General features: G+C 55.1%; 1 protein-coding gene across 1 annotated transcript in view; it reads left to right on the forward strand.

Annotated features, from left to right (window-relative positions):
* The window catches only part of tmod4 (tropomodulin 4 (muscle)), a 59,304-nt gene extending 40,776 nt beyond the window's left edge, over positions 1-18,528 (forward strand). Inside the window, exons 7-10 of the mRNA XM_059978690.1 lie at positions 12,355-12,462; positions 13,444-13,587; positions 13,730-13,874; positions 18,283-18,528. Coding sequence (XP_059834673.1) covers positions 12,355-12,462; positions 13,444-13,587; positions 13,730-13,874; positions 18,283-18,305 — 420 coding nt within the window. The 3' untranslated portion in view covers positions 18,306-18,528. The remainder of the gene's footprint in view (positions 1-12,354; positions 12,463-13,443; positions 13,588-13,729; positions 13,875-18,282) is intronic.
* Positions 18,529-18,816: the final 288 nt, after the last annotated feature.

Here is an 18,816-nt window from a genome sequence, read left to right on the forward strand (position 1 = left end):
AACCCTGTCCCTGTTCCTACATCTGTTCCAGTCTCTGCTCCTGCCCCTGACCCTGTCTCTAACCCTGTCCCTGTTCCTACGTCTGTTCCAGTCCCTGCTCCTGCCCCTGACCCTGTCTCTAACCCTGTCCCTGTTCCTACCTGTTCCAGTCCCTGCTCCTGCCCCTGACCCTGTCTCTAACCCTGTCCCTGTTCCTACGTCTGTTCCAGTCCCTGCTCCTGCCCCTGACCCTGTCTCTAACCCTGTCCCTGTTCCTACATCTGTTCCAGTCCCTGCTCCTGCCCCTGACCCTGTCTCTAACCCTGTCCCTGTTCCTACGTCTGTTTCAGTCTCTGCTCCTGCCCCTGACCCTGTCTCTACCCCTGTCCCTGTTCCTACATCTGTTCCAGTCTCTGCTCCTGCCCCTGACCCTGTCTCTAACCCTGTCCCTGTTCCTACATCTGTTCCAGTCTCTGCTCCTGCCCCTGACCCTGTCTCTAACCCTGTCCCTGTTCCTACGTCTGTTCCAGTCCCTGCTCCTGCCCCTGACCCTGTCTCTAACCCTGTCCCTGTTCCTACGTCTGTTCCAGTCCCTGCTCCTGCCCCTGACCCTGCTTCTACGCCTGTCCCTGATCCTACGTCTGTTCCAGTCTCTGCTCCTACCCCTGTGGTTCAGGCGGGTGATCCTGAGGCTATGTGCAGGGAGGTTCAGGCGAGGGACGGGGTGGAGCCTGTGCAGGGAAGGAAAGTGAGGAAGAAATCGAAACACGTGAAGAAGTCGGCCCCCGAGACCGCAGAGCTCACGCCCATTTGCCCTGAAGTGGAGCGGGAGGCTCGGGGAAGTGCACAGACGGACGGGGTGATGGAAGCGGAGAGTAACGCTCCATCGGTGAATCCCGCACCTGCGTGCTCCTCCGGCTTGGAGAAGGGAATGTTTCCCCAAGAGGGCAGAGAATGTAGATGTGGGGGAGTCCCAGAAAGGGGTGGGAATCCGGGTGGGAGTTGTGTCTATCCCTGAATCCCCAGATGTAGCCACCAGTCCTGTGGTAGGTGGTGTGGTTGTGCATGAAGCTAGTGCTAGGCCTGTTTGCACAACTAAAACAGACCTGGAGCCCTCCACCCAGGACTTAGCAGTCAGCGCCTCCCTGGAGGCAAGTGTATTAAATAGTACGAGCAGAGAGGAGACCAGACTCTCTCACAGTCAGCATCAGGCTGCCGGTGAATCCCTTGGGCCAGAGCTGCTGGGGTCCCCTTCATGCCTGTCTCCTGGGGAGGGTGATATAACCTGCATGCCGACCCCATCAACTAATGGCCTGCAGGGAGTCCCTGGGGTTTCTCCCTCCATCGTCGTAACTGTGGATAAGACTGATGCGACGGTGGAGCGGGAAGGTATGAGGGAGGGTGCTCGGATCATCACCTTGTGTGGATGGAATTTACTCCTCTGCACCCACGGGTGGGGTCTGGGTATTGGCACTTTAACAACCGGCTGCTGGAGGACAGCTGATTCCGGGATTCATTCCAAGCGTTCTGGGCAGCCTGGAGAGAGAGACGGAGAGAGTTCTGCTCCCTACGGCTGTGGTGGGATGTGGGCAAGGCCCACATCCGATTTTTATGTCGGGAGTACACTAGGGGGTCGACAAAGAGGCGGGGCTCTGAGATTGAGTGGCTTGAGAGAGCGTTGCTTGACCTAGAGTCCCGTCTTGGTCCGACCGGTGGAGACCATCAAATGTGGCAGGAATACCAGGAGAAGGACTCACTCAGGAATCTGCAGCTTCAGCAGTCCCGAGGTGCGTATGTGAGGTCCCGGATCCAAATGCTGCAAGATTTGGACCGCGGCTCACCCTTCTTCTACTCGTTGGAGAAGTGGCGGGGAGTTCAAAAGCAGCTGGTGGAGCTACTGGCTGCTGATGGCTCCTCCATCACGGATCCTGACGAAATTATCGAAGAAGTCCGCACTTTCTATCTGTCCTTATTCTCACCGGATCCGTCAAATGTGGGGGTGTGCAGTGAGGTCTGGGAAGATTTACCAAAGGTCAGCCCAGAGGACGCAGCGCGTCTGGGGGCTCCCCTGACTCGGGAGGAGCTGTCTACTGCCCTTCGGCAACTCCGGAGGGGTAAATCCCCTGGCTCAGATGGTCTGAGTGTGGAGTTTTATCAGGCTTTTTGGGATGTCCTGGGGGTCGATTACAGCCTTGTTCTAGGGGAGAGCCTAGCCACCGGGGAATTGCCCCTCTCATGGCGGAGAGCTGTCGTGGTCCTGCTGCCCAAGAAGGGAGACCTTCGCCTGCTAAAGAACTGGCGCCCGGTCTCCCTCTTGTGCGCGGACTACAAGATCTTCGCCCGGGCAATGGCCAACCGTCTTGGTTCAGTACTGAGACAGGTGATTCATCCTGACCAATCCTACACGGTCCCGGGCCGCTCCATCCAGGACAATGTCCACCTAGTACGGGACCTGATCCACCTGCACCAGGAGACTGGGTCCCCGGCAGCGTTTCTTTCTCTTGACCGGGAGAAGGCGTTTGACCGGGAGAAGGCGTTTGACCGGGTAGACCACAGTTTCCTGGTGGGCACTCTGCACTTTGTGGCCTGAGTTCAGCTCCTATACTCTGCCGCAGAGTGCCTTGTTAAGGTCAATGGATCACTGGCAGCGCCGATTCCCTTCAGGAGAGGAGTACGTCAGGGATGCCCCATGTCCGGTCAATTGTATGCGATCTGTGTCGAGCCATTCCTGAGTCTCCTACTGCGAAGGCTGACAGGTCTGGTTCTGTGTGAACCGGACATGGAGGTCGTCCTCTCGGCCTACGCCGATGATGTACTCCTCATGATGACAGATCCCAATGACCTGCGGAGGATGCACGAGTGCCCAACTTCTATCAGGACCTACTGAGAGTCTGGAATATGGTCGCCTCAGTGGTTGTTGATGCGGCTCAGTTGTGTGGACCGACTCAGGCCGAGCTGCTGGTCGGGCCCAGACCCCGCAATCTTCTCCGGGAGCCGTGTCCACACAACTTGAGCCGTCTCTCATCGATACCCACAGTCCCATTCAGGGATGCAAGTAGGGGGTATCTGTATGGGCTGCTACTCCACATCCTCCACTTCCTTGCCCTTGTCCACCGTCCCGACACGCCATGGCGGTCGGTCTTTCTACCCGGAGGTGAGGAGGGTCCCCACTGGAAGTCCCTTTACGCCGGGGTTCTTCCCATGCACCTGGGGCATCTCGGCTGGAGGGTACTGCATAGAGCGGTGCCCTGCAATAAGTTCTTCAGTTTGTACATGGATCTCCCACCTGCATGTCATTTCTGCGGGCTGGAGGAGACCGTGTACCACATGTACATGGAGTGTGTGAGGCTGCAGCCTCTTTTTGCATATTTGCGTGGGCTGCTTCTCGCCTTCTGGCTGCATTTTAGTCCCACCCAGTTTATATATGGTCATCCAGTAAGGAAGGGGGCATGGAGGGATGACGATGTCCTAGACAACTTGCTCCTGGGGCTGGCGAAATCCGCCATCCGTGGGACTTGGAAACGGGTGGCAGGAGGATCTCCCCGGGCAGACTGCCTGGCGATGTTTAGGGGGTATGTTCGTGCCCGGGTAACTATTGAAAAGGAACACGCGCAGTCCACAGTGGCCTTGGAGGAGTTTCGAGACCGTTGGGCTCCGCGGGATGTAAATGCCATCGTGGATAGGGATGGCAACATTCTGGTGTAATGTCTATTGTCTATTTGTAGTGCAGTAATTGTGTTTGCCACTGTTTTGTATATATTGTATAGCACCGAAATTTGTAATAAAGGATTTTGTAATAAAAAAAAAGGGTCAGATACAGAGTGAAGCTCCCTCCACACTGTCCCATCACACACTCTCGGGGTCAGACACAGAGTGAAGCTCCCTCCACACTGTCCCATCACACGCTCCCGGGGTCAGACACAGAGTGAAACTCCCTCCACACTGTCCCATCACACACTCTCGGGGTCAGACACAGAGTGAAACTCCCTCCACACCATCCCATCACACATTACCGGGGTCAGACACAGAGTGAAACTCCCTCCACACCGTCCCATCACACATTACCGGGGTCAGACACAGAGTGAAACTCCCTCCACACCGTCCCATCACACACTCTCGGGGTCAGACACAGAGTGAAACTCCCTCCACACCGTCCCATCACACATTACCGGGGTCAGACACAGAGTGAAACTCCCTCTACACCGTCCCATCACACACTCTCGGGGTCAGACACAGAGTGAAGCTCCCTCCACACCGTCCCATCACGCACTCTCGGGGTCAGACACAGAGTGAAGCTCCCTCCACACTGTCCCATCACACGCTCCCGGGGTCAGACACGGAGTGAAACTCCCTCCACACCGTCCCATCACACACCCGGGGTCAGACACAGAGTGAAACTCCCTCTACACCGTCCCATCACACACTCCCGGGGTCAGACACAGAGTGAAACTCCCTCCACACTGTCCCATCACACACCCGGGGTCAGACACAGAGTGAAGCTCCCTCCACACCGTCCCATCACACACTCCAAGGGTCAGACACAGAGTGAAACTCCCTCTACACCGTCCCATCACACACTCCCGGGGTCAGACACAGAGTGAAACTCCCTCCACACCATCCCATCACACACTCCCGGGGTCAGACACAGAGTGAAACTCCCTCTACACTGTCCCATCACACACTACCGGGGTCAGACACAGAGTGAAACTCCCTCCACACTGTCCCATCACACACCCGGGGTCAGACACAGAGTGAAGCTCCCTCCACACCGTCCCATCACACACTCCCGGGGTCAGACACAGAGTGAAACTCCCTCTACACTGTCCCATCACACACCCGGGGTCAGACACAGAGTGAATCTCCCTCCACACCGTCCCATCACACACTCCTGGGGTCAGACACAGAGTGAAACTCCCTCCACACCGTCCCATCACACACTCCCGGGGTCAGATACAGAGTGAAACTCCCTCTACACCGTCCCATCACACACTCCCAGGGTCAGACACAGAGTGAAACTCCCTCTACACCATCCCATCACACACTCCCGGGATCAAACACAGAGTGAAATTCCCTCTCCACCATCCCATCACACACTCCCGGGGTCAGACACAGAGTGAAACTCCCTCCACACCGTCCCATCACACACTCCCAGGGTCAGACACAGAGTGAATCTCCCTCCCACACCGTCCCATCACACACTCCCGGGGTCAGACACAGAGTGAAATTCCCTCTCCACCATCCCATCACACACTCCCGGGGTCAGACACAGAGTGAAACTCCCTCCACACCATCCCATCACACACTCCCAGGGTCAGACACAGAGTGAATCTCCCTCCCACACCGTCCCATCACACACTCCCGGGGTCAGACACAGAATGAAACTCCCTCCACACCGTCCCATCACACACTCCCGGGGTCAGACACAGAGTGAAACTCCCTCCACACTGTCCCATCACACACTCCTGGGGTCAGACACAGAGTGAAACTCCCTCCACACCGTCCCATCACCCACTCCCGGGGTCAGACACAGAGTGAATCTCCCTCCACACTGTCTCATCACACACTCCCGGGGTCAGACACAGAGTGAAACTCCCTCCACACTGTCCCATCACACACTCCCGGGGTCAGACACAGAGTGAAACTCCCTCTACACCGTCCCATCACACACTCTCGGGGTCAGACACAGAGTGAAACTCCCTCTACACCGTCCCATCACACACTCCCAGGGTCAGACACACTCCCTCCACACCGTCCCATCACACACTCCCGGGGTCAGACACACTCCCTCCACACCGTCCCATCACACACTCCCGGGGTCAGACACAGAGTGAAACTCCCTCTACACCGTCCCATCACACACTCCCGGGGTCAGACACAGAGTGAAACTCCCTCCACACTGTCCCATCACACACTCCCGGGGTCAGACACAGAGTGAAACTCCCTCCACACTGTCCCATCTCACACTCCCGGGGTCAGACACAGAGTGAAACTCCCTCTACACTGTCCCATCACACACTCCCGGGGTCAGACACAGAGTGAATCTCCCTCCACACCGTCCCATCACACACTCCCAGGGTCAGACACAGAGTGAAGCTCCCTCCACACCGTCCCATCACACACTCCAAGGGTCAGACACAGAGTGAAACTCCCTCTACACCGTCCCATCACACACTCCCGGGGTCAGACACAGAGTGAAACTCCCTCCACACCATCCCATCACACACTCCCGGGGTCAGACACAGAGTGAAACTCCCTCTACACTGTCCCATCACACACTACCGGGGTCAGACACAGAGTGAAACTCCCTCCACACTGTCCCATCACACACCCGGGGTCAGACACAGAGTGAAGCTCCCTCCACACCGTCCCATCACACACTCCCGGGGTCAGACACAGAGTGAAACTCCCTCTACACTGTCCCATCACACACCCGGGGTCAGACACAGAGTGAATCTCCCTCCACACCGTCCCATCACACACTCCTGGGGTCAGACACAGAGTGAAACTCCCTCCACACCGTCCCATCACACACTCCCGGGGTCAGATACAGAGTGAAACTCCCTCTACACCGTCCCATCACACACTCCCAGGGTCAGACACAGAGTGAAACTCCCTCTACACCATCCCATCACACACTCCCGGGATCAAACACAGAGTGAAACTCCCTCTACACCATCCCATCACACACTCCCAGGGTCAGACACAGAGTGAAACTCCCTCCACACCGTCCCATCACACACTCCCAGGGTCAGACACAGAGTGAATCTCCCTCCCACACCATCCCATCACACACTCCCGGGGTCAGACACAGAGTGAAATTCCCTCTCCACCGTCCCATCACACACTCCCAGGGTCAGACACAGAGTGAATCTCCCTCCCACACCATCCCATCACACACTCCCGGGGTCAGACACAGAGTGAAATTCCCTCTCCACCATCCCATCACACACTCCCGGGGTCAGACACAGAGTGAAACTCCCTCCACACCGTCCCATCACACACTCCCAGGGTCAGACACAGAGTGAATCTCCCTCCCACACCGTCCCATCACACACTCCCGGGGTCAGACACAGAGTGAAATTCCCTCTCCACCATCCCATCACACACTCCCGGGGTCAGACACAGAGTGAAACTCCCTCCACACCATCCCATCACACACTCCCAGGGTCAGACACAGAGTGAATCTCCCTCCCACACCGTCCCATCACACACTCCCGGGGTCAGACACAGAATGAAACTCCCTCCACACCGTCCCATCACACACTCCCGGGGTCAGACACAGAGTGAAACTCCCTCCACACTGTCCCATCACACACTCCTGGGGTCAGACACAGAGTGAAACTCCCTCCACACCGTCCCATCACCCACTCCCGGGGTCAGACACAGAGTGAAGCTCCCTCCACACCGTCCCATCACACACTCCAAGGGTCAGACACAGAGTGAAACTCCCTCTACACCGTCCCATCACACACTCCCGGGGTCAGACACAGAGTGAAACTCCCTCCACACCATCCCATCACACACTCCCGGGGTCAGACACAGAGTGAAACTCCCTCTACACTGTCCCATCACACACTACCGGGGTCAGACACAGAGTGAAACTCCCTCCACACTGTCCCATCACACACCCGGGGTCAGACACAGAGTGAAGCTCCCTCCACACCGTCCCATCACACACTCCCGGGGTCAGACACAGAGTGAAACTCCCTCTACACTGTCCCATCACACACCCGGGGTCAGACACAGAGTGAATCTCCCTCCACACCGTCCCATCACACACTCCTGGGGTCAGACACAGAGTGAAACTCCCTCCACACCGTCCCATCACACACTCCCGGGGTCAGATACAGAGTGAAACTCCCTCTACACCGTCCCATCACACACTCCCAGGGTCAGACACAGAGTGAAACTCCCTCTACACCATCCCATCACACACTCCCGGGATCAAACACAGAGTGAAATTCCCTCTCCACCATCCCATCACACACTCCCGGGGTCAGACACAGAGTGAAACTCCCTCCACACCGTCCCATCACACACTCCCAGGGTCAGACACAGAGTGAATCTCCCTCCCACACCGTCCCATCACACACTCCCGGGGTCAGACACAGAGTGAAATTCCCTCTCCACCATCCCATCACACACTCCCGGGGTCAGACACAGAGTGAAACTCCCTCCACACCATCCCATCACACACTCCCAGGGTCAGACACAGAGTGAATCTCCCTCCCACACCGTCCCATCACACACTCCCGGGGTCAGACACAGAATGAAACTCCCTCCACACCGTCCCATCACACACTCCCGGGGTCAGACACAGAGTGAAACTCCCTCCACACTGTCCCATCACACACTCCTGGGGTCAGACACAGAGTGAAACTCCCTCCACACCGTCCCATCACCCACTCCCGGGGTCAGACACAGAGTGAATCTCCCTCCACACTGTCTCATCACACACTCCCGGGGTCAGACACAGAGTGAAACTCCCTCCACACTGTCCCATCACACACTCCCGGGGTCAGACACAGAGTGAAACTCCCTCTACACCGTCCCATCACACACTCTCGGGGTCAGACACAGAGTGAAACTCCCTCTACACCGTCCCATCACACACTCCCAGGGTCAGACACACTCCCTCCACACCGTCCCATCACACACTCCCGGGGTCAGACACACTCCCTCCACACCGTCCCATCACACACTCCCGGGGTCAGACACAGAGTGAAACTCCCTCTACACCGTCCCATCACACACTCCCGGGGTCAGACACAGAGTGAAACTCCCTCCACACTGTCCCATCACACACTCCCGGGGTCAGACACAGAGTGAAACTCCCTCCACACTGTCCCATCTCACACTCCCGGGGTCAGACACAGAGTGAAACTCCCTCTACACTGTCCCATCACACACTCCCGGGGTCAGACACAGAGTGAATCTCCCTCCACACCGTCCCATCACACACTCCCAGGGTCAGACACAGAGTGAAGCTCCCTCCACACCGTCCCATCACACACTCCAAGGGTCAGACACAGAGTGAAACTCCCTCTACACCGTCCCATCACACACTCCCGGGGTCAGACACAGAGTGAAACTCCCTCCACACCATCCCATCACACACTCCCGGGGTCAGACACAGAGTGAAACTCCCTCTACACTGTCCCATCACACACTACCGGGGTCAGACACAGAGTGAAACTCCCTCCACACTGTCCCATCACACACCCGGGGTCAGACACAGAGTGAAGCTCCCTCCACACCGTCCCATCACACACTCCCGGGGTCAGACACAGAGTGAAACTCCCTCTACACTGTCCCATCACACACCCGGGGTCAGACACAGAGTGAATCTCCCTCCACACCGTCCCATCACACACTCCTGGGGTCAGACACAGAGTGAAACTCCCTCCACACCGTCCCATCACACACTCCCGGGGTCAGATACAGAGTGAAACTCCCTCTACACCGTCCCATCACACACTCCCAGGGTCAGACACAGAGTGAAACTCCCTCTACACCATCCCATCACACACTCCCGGGATCAAACACAGAGTGAAACTCCCTCTACACCATCCCATCACACACTCCCAGGGTCAGACACAGAGTGAAACTCCCTCCACACCGTCCCATCACACACTCCCAGGGTCAGACACAGAGTGAATCTCCCTCCCACACCATCCCATCACACACTCCCGGGGTCAGACACAGAGTGAAATTCCCTCTCCACCGTCCCATCACACACTCCCAGGGTCAGACACAGAGTGAATCTCCCTCCCACACCATCCCATCACACACTCCCGGGGTCAGACACAGAGTGAAATTCCCTCTCCACCATCCCATCACACACTCCCGGGGTCAGACACAGAGTGAAACTCCCTCCACACCGTCCCATCACACACTCCCAGGGTCAGACACAGAGTGAATCTCCCTCCCACACCGTCCCATCACACACTCCCGGGGTCAGACACAGAGTGAAATTCCCTCTCCACCATCCCATCACACACTCCCGGGGTCAGACACAGAGTGAAACTCCCTCCACACCATCCCATCACACACTCCCAGGGTCAGACACAGAGTGAATCTCCCTCCCACACCGTCCCATCACACACTCCCGGGGTCAGACACAGAATGAAACTCCCTCCACACCGTCCCATCACACACTCCCGGGGTCAGACACAGAGTGAAACTCCCTCCACACTGTCCCATCACACACTCCTGGGGTCAGACACAGAGTGAAACTCCCTCCACACCGTCCCATCACCCACTCCCGGGGTCAGACACAGAGTGAATCTCCCTCCACACTGTCTCATCACACACTCCCGGGGTCAGACACAGAGTGAAACTCCCTCCACACTGTCCCATCACACACTCCCGGGGTCAGACACAGAGTGAAACTCCCTCTACACCGTCCCATCACACACTCTCGGGGTCAGACACAGAGTGAAACTCCCTCTACACCGTCCCATCACACACTCCCAGGGTCAGACACACTCCCTCCACACCGTCCCATCACACACTCCCGGGGTCAGACACACTCCCTCCACACCGTCCCATCACACACTCCCGGGGTCAGACACAGAGTGAAACTCCCTCTACACCGTCCCATCACACACTCCCGGGGTCAGACACAGAGTGAAACTCCCTCCACACTGTCCCATCACACACTCCCGGGGTCAGACACAGAGTGAAACTCCCTCCACACTGTCCCATCTCACACTCCCGGGGTCAGACACAGAGTGAAACTCCCTCTACACTGTCCCATCACACACTCCCGGGGTCAGACACAGAGTGAATCTCCCTCCACACCGTCCCATCACACACTCCCAGGGTCAGACACAGAGTGAAACTCCCTCCACACCGTCCCATCACACACTCCCGGGGTCAGACACAGAATGAAACTCCCTCCACACCGTCCCATCACACACTCCCGGGGTCAGACACAGAGTGAAACTCCCTCCACACCGTCCCATCACACACTCCCGGGGTCAGACACAGAGTGAAACTCCCTCCACACTGTCCCATCACACACTCCCGGGGTCAGACACCGAGTGAAACTCCCTCCACACTGTCCCATCACACACTCCCGGGGTCAGACACAGAGTGAAACTCCCTCCACACTGTCCCATCACACACTCCTGGGGTCAGACACAGAGTGAAACTCCCTCCACACTGTCCTATCACACACTCCCGGGGTCAGACACAGAGTGAAACTCCCTCCACACCGTCCCATCACACACTCCCAGGGTCAGACACAGAGTGAAACTCCCTCCACACCGTCCCATCACACACTCCCGGGGTCAGACAGAGTGAAAATCCCTTCACACTGACCCATCACACACTCCCGGGGTCAGACACAGAGTGAAACTCCCTCCACACAGTCCCATCACACATTCCCGGGGTCAGACACAGAGTGAAGCTCCCTTCACACTGACCTATCACACACTCCCGGGGTCAGACACAGAGTGAAACTCCCTCCACACAGTCCCTTCACACACTCCCGGGGTCAGACACAGAGTGAAGCTCCCTCCACACTGACCCATCACACACTCCCGGGGTCAGACACAGAGTGAAGCTCCCTCTACACCGTCCCATCACACACTCCCGGGGTCAGACACAGAGTGAAACTCCCTCCACACTGTCCCATCACACACTCCCGGGCTCAGACACAGAGTGAAACTCCCTCCACACCGTCCCATCACACACTCCCGGGGTCAGAGACAGAGTGAAACTCCCTCCACACCGTCCCATCACACACTCCCGGGGTCAGACACAGAGTGAAACTCCCTCCACACCGTCCCATCATACACTCCCGGGGTCAGACACAGAGTGAATCTCCCTCTACACCGTCCCATCACACACTCCCTCCACACCGTCCCATCACACACTCCCTCTACACCGTCCCATCACACACTCCCTCCACACCGTCCCATCACACACTCCCTCTACACCGTCCCATCACACACTCCCTCTACACCGTCCCATCACACACTCCCTCCACACCGTCCCATCACACACTCCCTCTACACCGTCCCATCACACACTCCCTCTACACCGTCCCATCACACACTCCCTCCACACCGACCCTTCACACACTCCCGGGGTCAGACACAGAGTGAAACTCCCTCCACACCGTCCCATCACACACTCCCGGGGTCAGACACAGAGTGAAACTCCCTCCACACTGTCCCATCACACACTCCCGGGGTCAGACACAGAGTGAAGCTCCCTCCAGACCGTCCCATCACACACTCCCGGAGTCAGACACAGAGTGAATCTCCCTCTTCTGGACTACCTCTGACAATGTTCATTGAGTTCTCCGAACTTCTCCAGTAGGTGATGTGTCTGTGCTGAAAGCTCAGTGGTTTCTCTCACCCCCAGGACATCCCCATCCCAACGCTAAAGGAACTGGCCGATGCCATGAAACACAACAGCCAAGTGAGAAGCCTGAGTATGGTCGCAACCCGGAGCAACGACCCCGTGGCCCATGTAGGTGGACCCCGTGTAGGGGAGGCACAGTCCCCTGACTGGATGGGAGGGAGCTGGGATTACCTGATTGGGTGGGAGGGAGGTGGGGGGTCACCTGATTGGACAGGAGGCAAGCGGTACCCCTGATTGGGAGGTTGCGACCACGATTGGCTGAGATGTAGATGGGATTTCCTGATTGGACATCAGGGCAGCTGGTTGCAAGATAGTGGAGCTTCCGTGATTGGAGGGGAGATGGTGCTCCTGACTGGGGAGGAATGGGAGGTGGTGGGTCCTCATTGGTGTGAAGAAAGAAGGGGCCCCTAATTGGTGGAGAGGGATGGTTTGGGCCCATGGATGGAGGTGAAGGGGTGGTGGAACTCCCTGATTGGAGGGGAGGGGAGATTAGGTGGGACTCATGATTGGTGGAAAGGGAAAGCTGGTGCCCCGATTGGAAGGGAGGTAGGGGTCCCCGATTGGTGGGTGGGAATGATGGGGATCCTGTTTGGCATGGTGGGATGGTGAGGAGCCATGAATGGAGATGAGGTGGGGACCTATGATTGGAGAGGATGGGTTGGTGGGAACCCATCATTGGAGGAGAGATTAATTGGGTAAGAATCAGTTCCCCCCCCCGAACCCCAAACGAAGCCTGTGAAGGCCAGGATCGGGTGCCCTGTCTCTGTGGAAAGTGAATGGTCAAAGCCCCAAAGATCCAGCATCCCACCATTGGCAAATGCTGTGGATACAGCATCCAGATCAGGCGGGGCTCAGATCGCACTCCGAGAGGAGGAGGAGGGATGAGGGTTGGGGGGAAGGGAGGTATGTATATGGGGGAAGGAGTGTAGGCTGGAGGAGGAGAGATACAGTTGAGGGATGGGGAGGAAATGTGTAGAGAAGAGGGAAAGTGAGGAGGAAGGGGTGGAAGGTGAATGAGGAGGGGATAAGATGGTGGTGAGCAGAGGGAGGAGGTGTGTATGTGAGTGACCCTCCATCCTTGTTCCGCAGGCACTGGCAGAGATGCTCAAGGTGAACACCTCGCTGAAGAGTCTCAACATCGAGTCGAATTTTATCAGTGGAGTGGGGATGGTGGCCATAGTGAGAGCAATGAAAGAAAACAACTCTGTGACAGAGCTGAAGATCGACAATCAGGTAGCGGTCACGCACACACAGACCATCAGTGAGGATGGGCCTCTCTCTCACACTCACTGTCACACCCACACTCTCTCTCACACGCGGGTTAATGATGGCTGACTTTGGATTCTCATTCCTCCTCACTTGCATCCCTTCCTAGCGCCATCAGCTGGGTGATGCCGCCGAGATGGAGATTGCCAGTATGCTGGAACAAAACACAAACATCATCCGGTTCGGGTACCACTTCACGCAACAAGGCCCAAGAGCGCGCGCAGCCATTGCCATTACCAAAAACAACGATCTGTGTGAGTACTGAATCCTGCACACCCTCCTCTGCCTGTCTTCGGTTTTCCCAACCTTTCTAATCCTGTTGCAATAGTCATCCCAGGCTCCAACTCCATCACAAACAGAAGTGGCGGGTTATCTGAAATGTGCCAAGGTGGGAGATGAGGCAGGGTACAGTGACGGGAGTACAGAACAGAGAAGAGTGGGGTGGGGGGGTTGGCTCTTGCCTAACATGGCAGTGAGTGATCCATCAATGAATCAGGCCCTTTGCTCCAGCAGGACTGTGCTGACCACAACCACCCATTCACACTTGTTCTCCCCTCCTGTTTTCCCATCAACAACCCCGTGAACTCTAGCCCTTACCCGGGTGGGGGGTGATTTACCGCGGCCCATTAACCCCCAACCCCACATGTCCTTGGGATGTGGGAAGGAACCAGAGTGGCTGGGGGGAAACCCATGGGATCACACAGACACAAACACTGTGTGTGCCAGAGATCAGGATCAAACCAAGGCCTCTGGAGCTATGAGGCTCTCCCCACTGTGCCCCCTTTTTTGGGGAAGGGTTATTAGTTGAGGAAGGAATCTTTGGGCCCAAGTCTACAGATCTCTGAAAGTGGCCGCACAAGTGGACAGGGTGTTAAAGAAGATGCCAGACATGCTTGTCATTTTGGTCAGGGCACTGTCTGTAACAGTCAGGGTGTCTTGATACACTTGTATAAAACTTTAGTTAGGCTAAATTAGTTAGGAATGATGTGTGCAGTTATGGTCGCCCTATCGGGGAGGCTGTGGAGAGGGTGCAGGGTGCTGCCTGGATTAGAGGGAATGAGCTATAGGGGAAGGTCAGTCAAACTTGGGTTATTTTCTCTGGAGTGGAGCCGGCTGAGGGGGGACCTGTTGGAAATTTATAAACCAGAGGCAGAGACAGTCAGAGTCACTTCCCCAGTGTAGGAATGCCAAACACTAGAGTGTACAGTTTTTAAGGTGAGAGGAGTGAATTTTAAAGGATGAAAAGTCCTGATGAAATCAATCTCCATAGATGCTGACTGACCTGCTGAATCCTCAGCATTTTCTGTGTGTGTGTGTGTGTTTGCTCAAGATTTCCAGCATCGGCAGGATCTCTTGAGTTTATGAAAGTTCAAAGGCGATGTGCAGGGCAAGTTTTTTTTTTACACAGAGAGGGGGTGCCTGGAGTGAGCTGCCAGGTGGAGGCAGATGCGGTAGACCGGGAGATGGACATGCATGCAGCGATGGGAGTAGTTTAATGTGGCATCGTGCTTGGCCCTTTGGCTCAGCTGTGGTACTGTACTGCTGGGTGTTGTATGAACGTTGGCCACAGGGTCGTGGGGAGAACTTCCCCTGATCTTCAGGAGCCGTGATCCGTCTTACAGGTCAGTTCCAGAGAATCCTCCTGGTTTAATGTCATGGAGCGATCCCTCCGTGCCACACTCAGAGACCGGTCTAACACCCATTGGGTCAGTACGGCTCCTCGTGCGCTCATGCATTTCCACAGAGAGGGGGTCTCTGTGAGCAGTCCGCGGCTGTCTCCACAGGTTGGCAGGGCAGCGATGGAGGCATCTGGCACGCTGGCCTTCGCAGTGTTCTCAGCGCACGAGTTGGACTGTTGCGTTGCCGTTGCACTTGGAATGTTGTGTTCGGGTTTGGTCACACTGCTGTGGGAAAGATGCCATTAGCTGGCAGAGGAAATTTACATGCATGTTACTGGGGCTTGAGAGGTTGACCAGGCTGGGACAGTTCCTTGGCCTGTAGGAAACTGAGAGGTGAATTTATAGAGGTATATATAATCATGAGGGGCAGAGATCCAGTGCGATGAATGCCCACAGTCTTTTCCCCAGGAGTTTTAGGTGAGAGGGGAGAGATTTAATAGGAACCTGAGGGGCAACTTCTTTACCCAGAGGTAATGAGCTGCTAGAGGAACTGGTTTAACTACATTTAAAATGCACTTGGACAGGTACACGGATAGGAAAGGTTTAGAGTGACAAGGACAGGTACACAGATAGGAAAGGTTTAGAGGGATACTGACAGGTACACGGAGAGGAAAGGTTTAGAGGGATACGGACAGGTACACAGATAGGAAAGGTTTAGAGGGATACTGACAGGTACACGGAGAGGAAAGGTTTAGAGGGATACGGACAGGTACACGGATAGGAAAGGTTTAGAGGGATACTGACAGGTACACGGAGAGGAAAGGTTTAGAGGGATACGGACAGGTACACGGATAGGAAAGGTTTAGAGGGATACGGACAGGTACACGGATAGGAAAGGTTTAGAGTGACAAGGACAGGTACACGGATAGGAAAGGTTCAGAGGGATACAGACAGGGACATGGATAGGAAAGGTTCAGAGGGATATGGACAGGTACATGGGTAGGAAAGGTTTAGAGAAATATGGACAGGTACACGGATAGGAAAGGTTCAGAGGGATATGACAGGTACATGGATAGGAAAGGTTTAGAGGGATATGGACAGGTACATGGATAGGAAAGGTTTAGAGGGATACGGACAGGTACACGGATAGGAAAGGTTTAGAGGGATATGGACAGGTACATGGATGGGAAAGCTTTAGAGGGATACGGACGTACACGGATAGGAAAGGTTCAGAGGGATACAACAGGTACACGGATAGGAAAGGTTTAGAGGGATATGGACAGGGACACGGATAGGAAAGGTTCAGAGGGATACAGACAGGGACACGGATAGGAAAGGTTTAGAGGGATACGACAGGTACACGGATAGGAAAGGTTTAGAGGGATATGGACAGGGACACGGATAGGAAAGGTTCAGAGGGATACAGACAGGGACACGGATAGGAAAGGTTTAGAGGGATATGGACAGGGACACGGATAGGAAAGGTTCAGAGGGATACGGACAGGGACATGGATAGGAAAGGTTCAGAGGGATATGGACAGGTACATGGGTAGGAAAGGTTTAGAGAAATATGGACAGGTACACGGATAGGAAAGGTTCAGAGGGATATGACAGGTACATGGATAGGAAAGGTTTAGAGGGATATGGACAGGTACATGGATAGGAAAGGTTTAGAGGGATATGGACAGGGACACGGATAGGAAAGGCTCAGAGGGATACAGACAGGGACACGGATAGGAAAGGTTTAGAGGGATACGACAGGTACACGGATAGGAAAGGTTTAGAGGGATATGGACAGGGACACGGATAGGAAAGGTTCAGAGGGATACAGACAGGGACACGGATAGGAAAGGTTCAGAGGGATACAGACAGGGACACGGATAGGAAAGGTTTAGAGGGATATGGACAGGGACACGGATAGGAAAGGTTCAGAGGGATACGGACAGGGACATGGATAGGAAAGGTTCAGAGGGATATGGGCAGGTACATGGGTAGGAAAGGTTTAGAGAAATATGGACAGGTACACGGATAGGAAAGGTTCAGAGGGATATGACAGGTACATGGATAGGAAAGGTTTAGAGGGATATGGACAGGTACATGGATAGGAAAGGTTTAGAGGGATATGGACAGGGACACGGATAGGAAAGGTTCAGAGGGATACAGACAGGGACACGGATAGGAAAGGTTTAGAGGGATACGACAGGTACACGGATAGGAAAGGTTTAGAGGGATATGGACAGGTACATGGATAGGAAAGGTTCAGAGGGATACGGACAGGTACACGGATAGGAAAGGTTCAGAGGGATATGGACAGGTACACGGATAGGAAAGGTTCAGAGGGATATGGACAGGTACACGGATAGGAAAGGTTCAGAGGGATATGGACAGGTACATGGATAGGAAAGGTTTAGAGGGATATGGACAGGTACATGGATAGGAAAGGTTTAGAGGGATACGGACAGGTAAACGGGTAGGAAAGGTTCAGAGGGATACGGACAGGTACACGGATAGGAGAGGTTTAGAGGGATACGGACAGGTACACGGATAGGGAAGGTTTAGAGGGATACGGACAGGTACACGGATAGGAAAGGTTTAGAGGGATACGGACAGGTACACGGATAGGAAAGGTTCAGAGGGATACGGACAGGTACGTGGATAGGAAAGGTTTAGAGGGATACGGACAGGTGGGACGAGCTTAGATGAGTATTTTGGTCGGCATGAAGCAGTCTATTTCCATTACATGTGACTGTAGTGACGGGCGGTCTCCTGAGCCCCTGGTGCTCACCATTGCGTTCTGCATTGCTGCCTGCAGTGTGGATACAGTGAGATCCCACAGACAGTACCCCCCCCCCCCCCATTGATGTCGGGTTCAGTGGTGGGGATGGACATTGAGCAAACATATGGTTGAGTCGCAGGGGTGCCATTATGGGGTTGGGTTTCTTTCTTTGGGAGGTGCTGGATTCCAGGGTCCAATTCTGGGGGAGGGGCTCTGGAATTGGTGGGCGTTGGAGCTGAGACTAATGGGGTGATCTCCCTCCCACAGTGCGTCAGCAACGGAGGCGGTGAGAAAGGACTTGCGACGGAAGCTGTGACGTCTCCAGGTCTTTGCCGCTGATTGGATCTTCGCCCGGCATCTACGGATAAACGGGTGGCTGCTTTGTGGAAATGCCAGTGTCCTGGCGGAAAGCCTTGCCCTCTTGCCTTAGCTTGAGAGGTTGAGGGTGAGGGGCTTTAGGGAATTTAAACAGACAATGATTACGAATAAAATGAGTCGCAAGTTTACAACTTTGAACTCATCTTGTCTTTGTTGCTAAGTTACAAAGATAGGCTTGTATCCTGGGGTACTATGGGTGCCATAGATACACCAGGATGGTATGTTCCCTCCAGGTGCCAGGATCAGGGATGTCTCGGATCATGTCCATGGCATTCTCAAGGGCGAGGGTGAGCAGAAGTGTTGGTACATATTGACATAGGTAGATAAGGTGAGGAGGTCTTGAAGAGAGATTTTAGGGAGCTAGGTAGAAAGCTGAGCAACAGCACCTCCAGGGTAGTAATCTCTGGATTTCTATCTATGCCA

Source organism: Hypanus sabinus, chromosome 9, assembly GCF_030144855.1.
Source record: "Hypanus sabinus isolate sHypSab1 chromosome 9, sHypSab1.hap1, whole genome shotgun sequence".
Taxonomy (NCBI): Eukaryota; Metazoa; Chordata; class Chondrichthyes; order Myliobatiformes; family Dasyatidae; genus Hypanus; species Hypanus sabinus.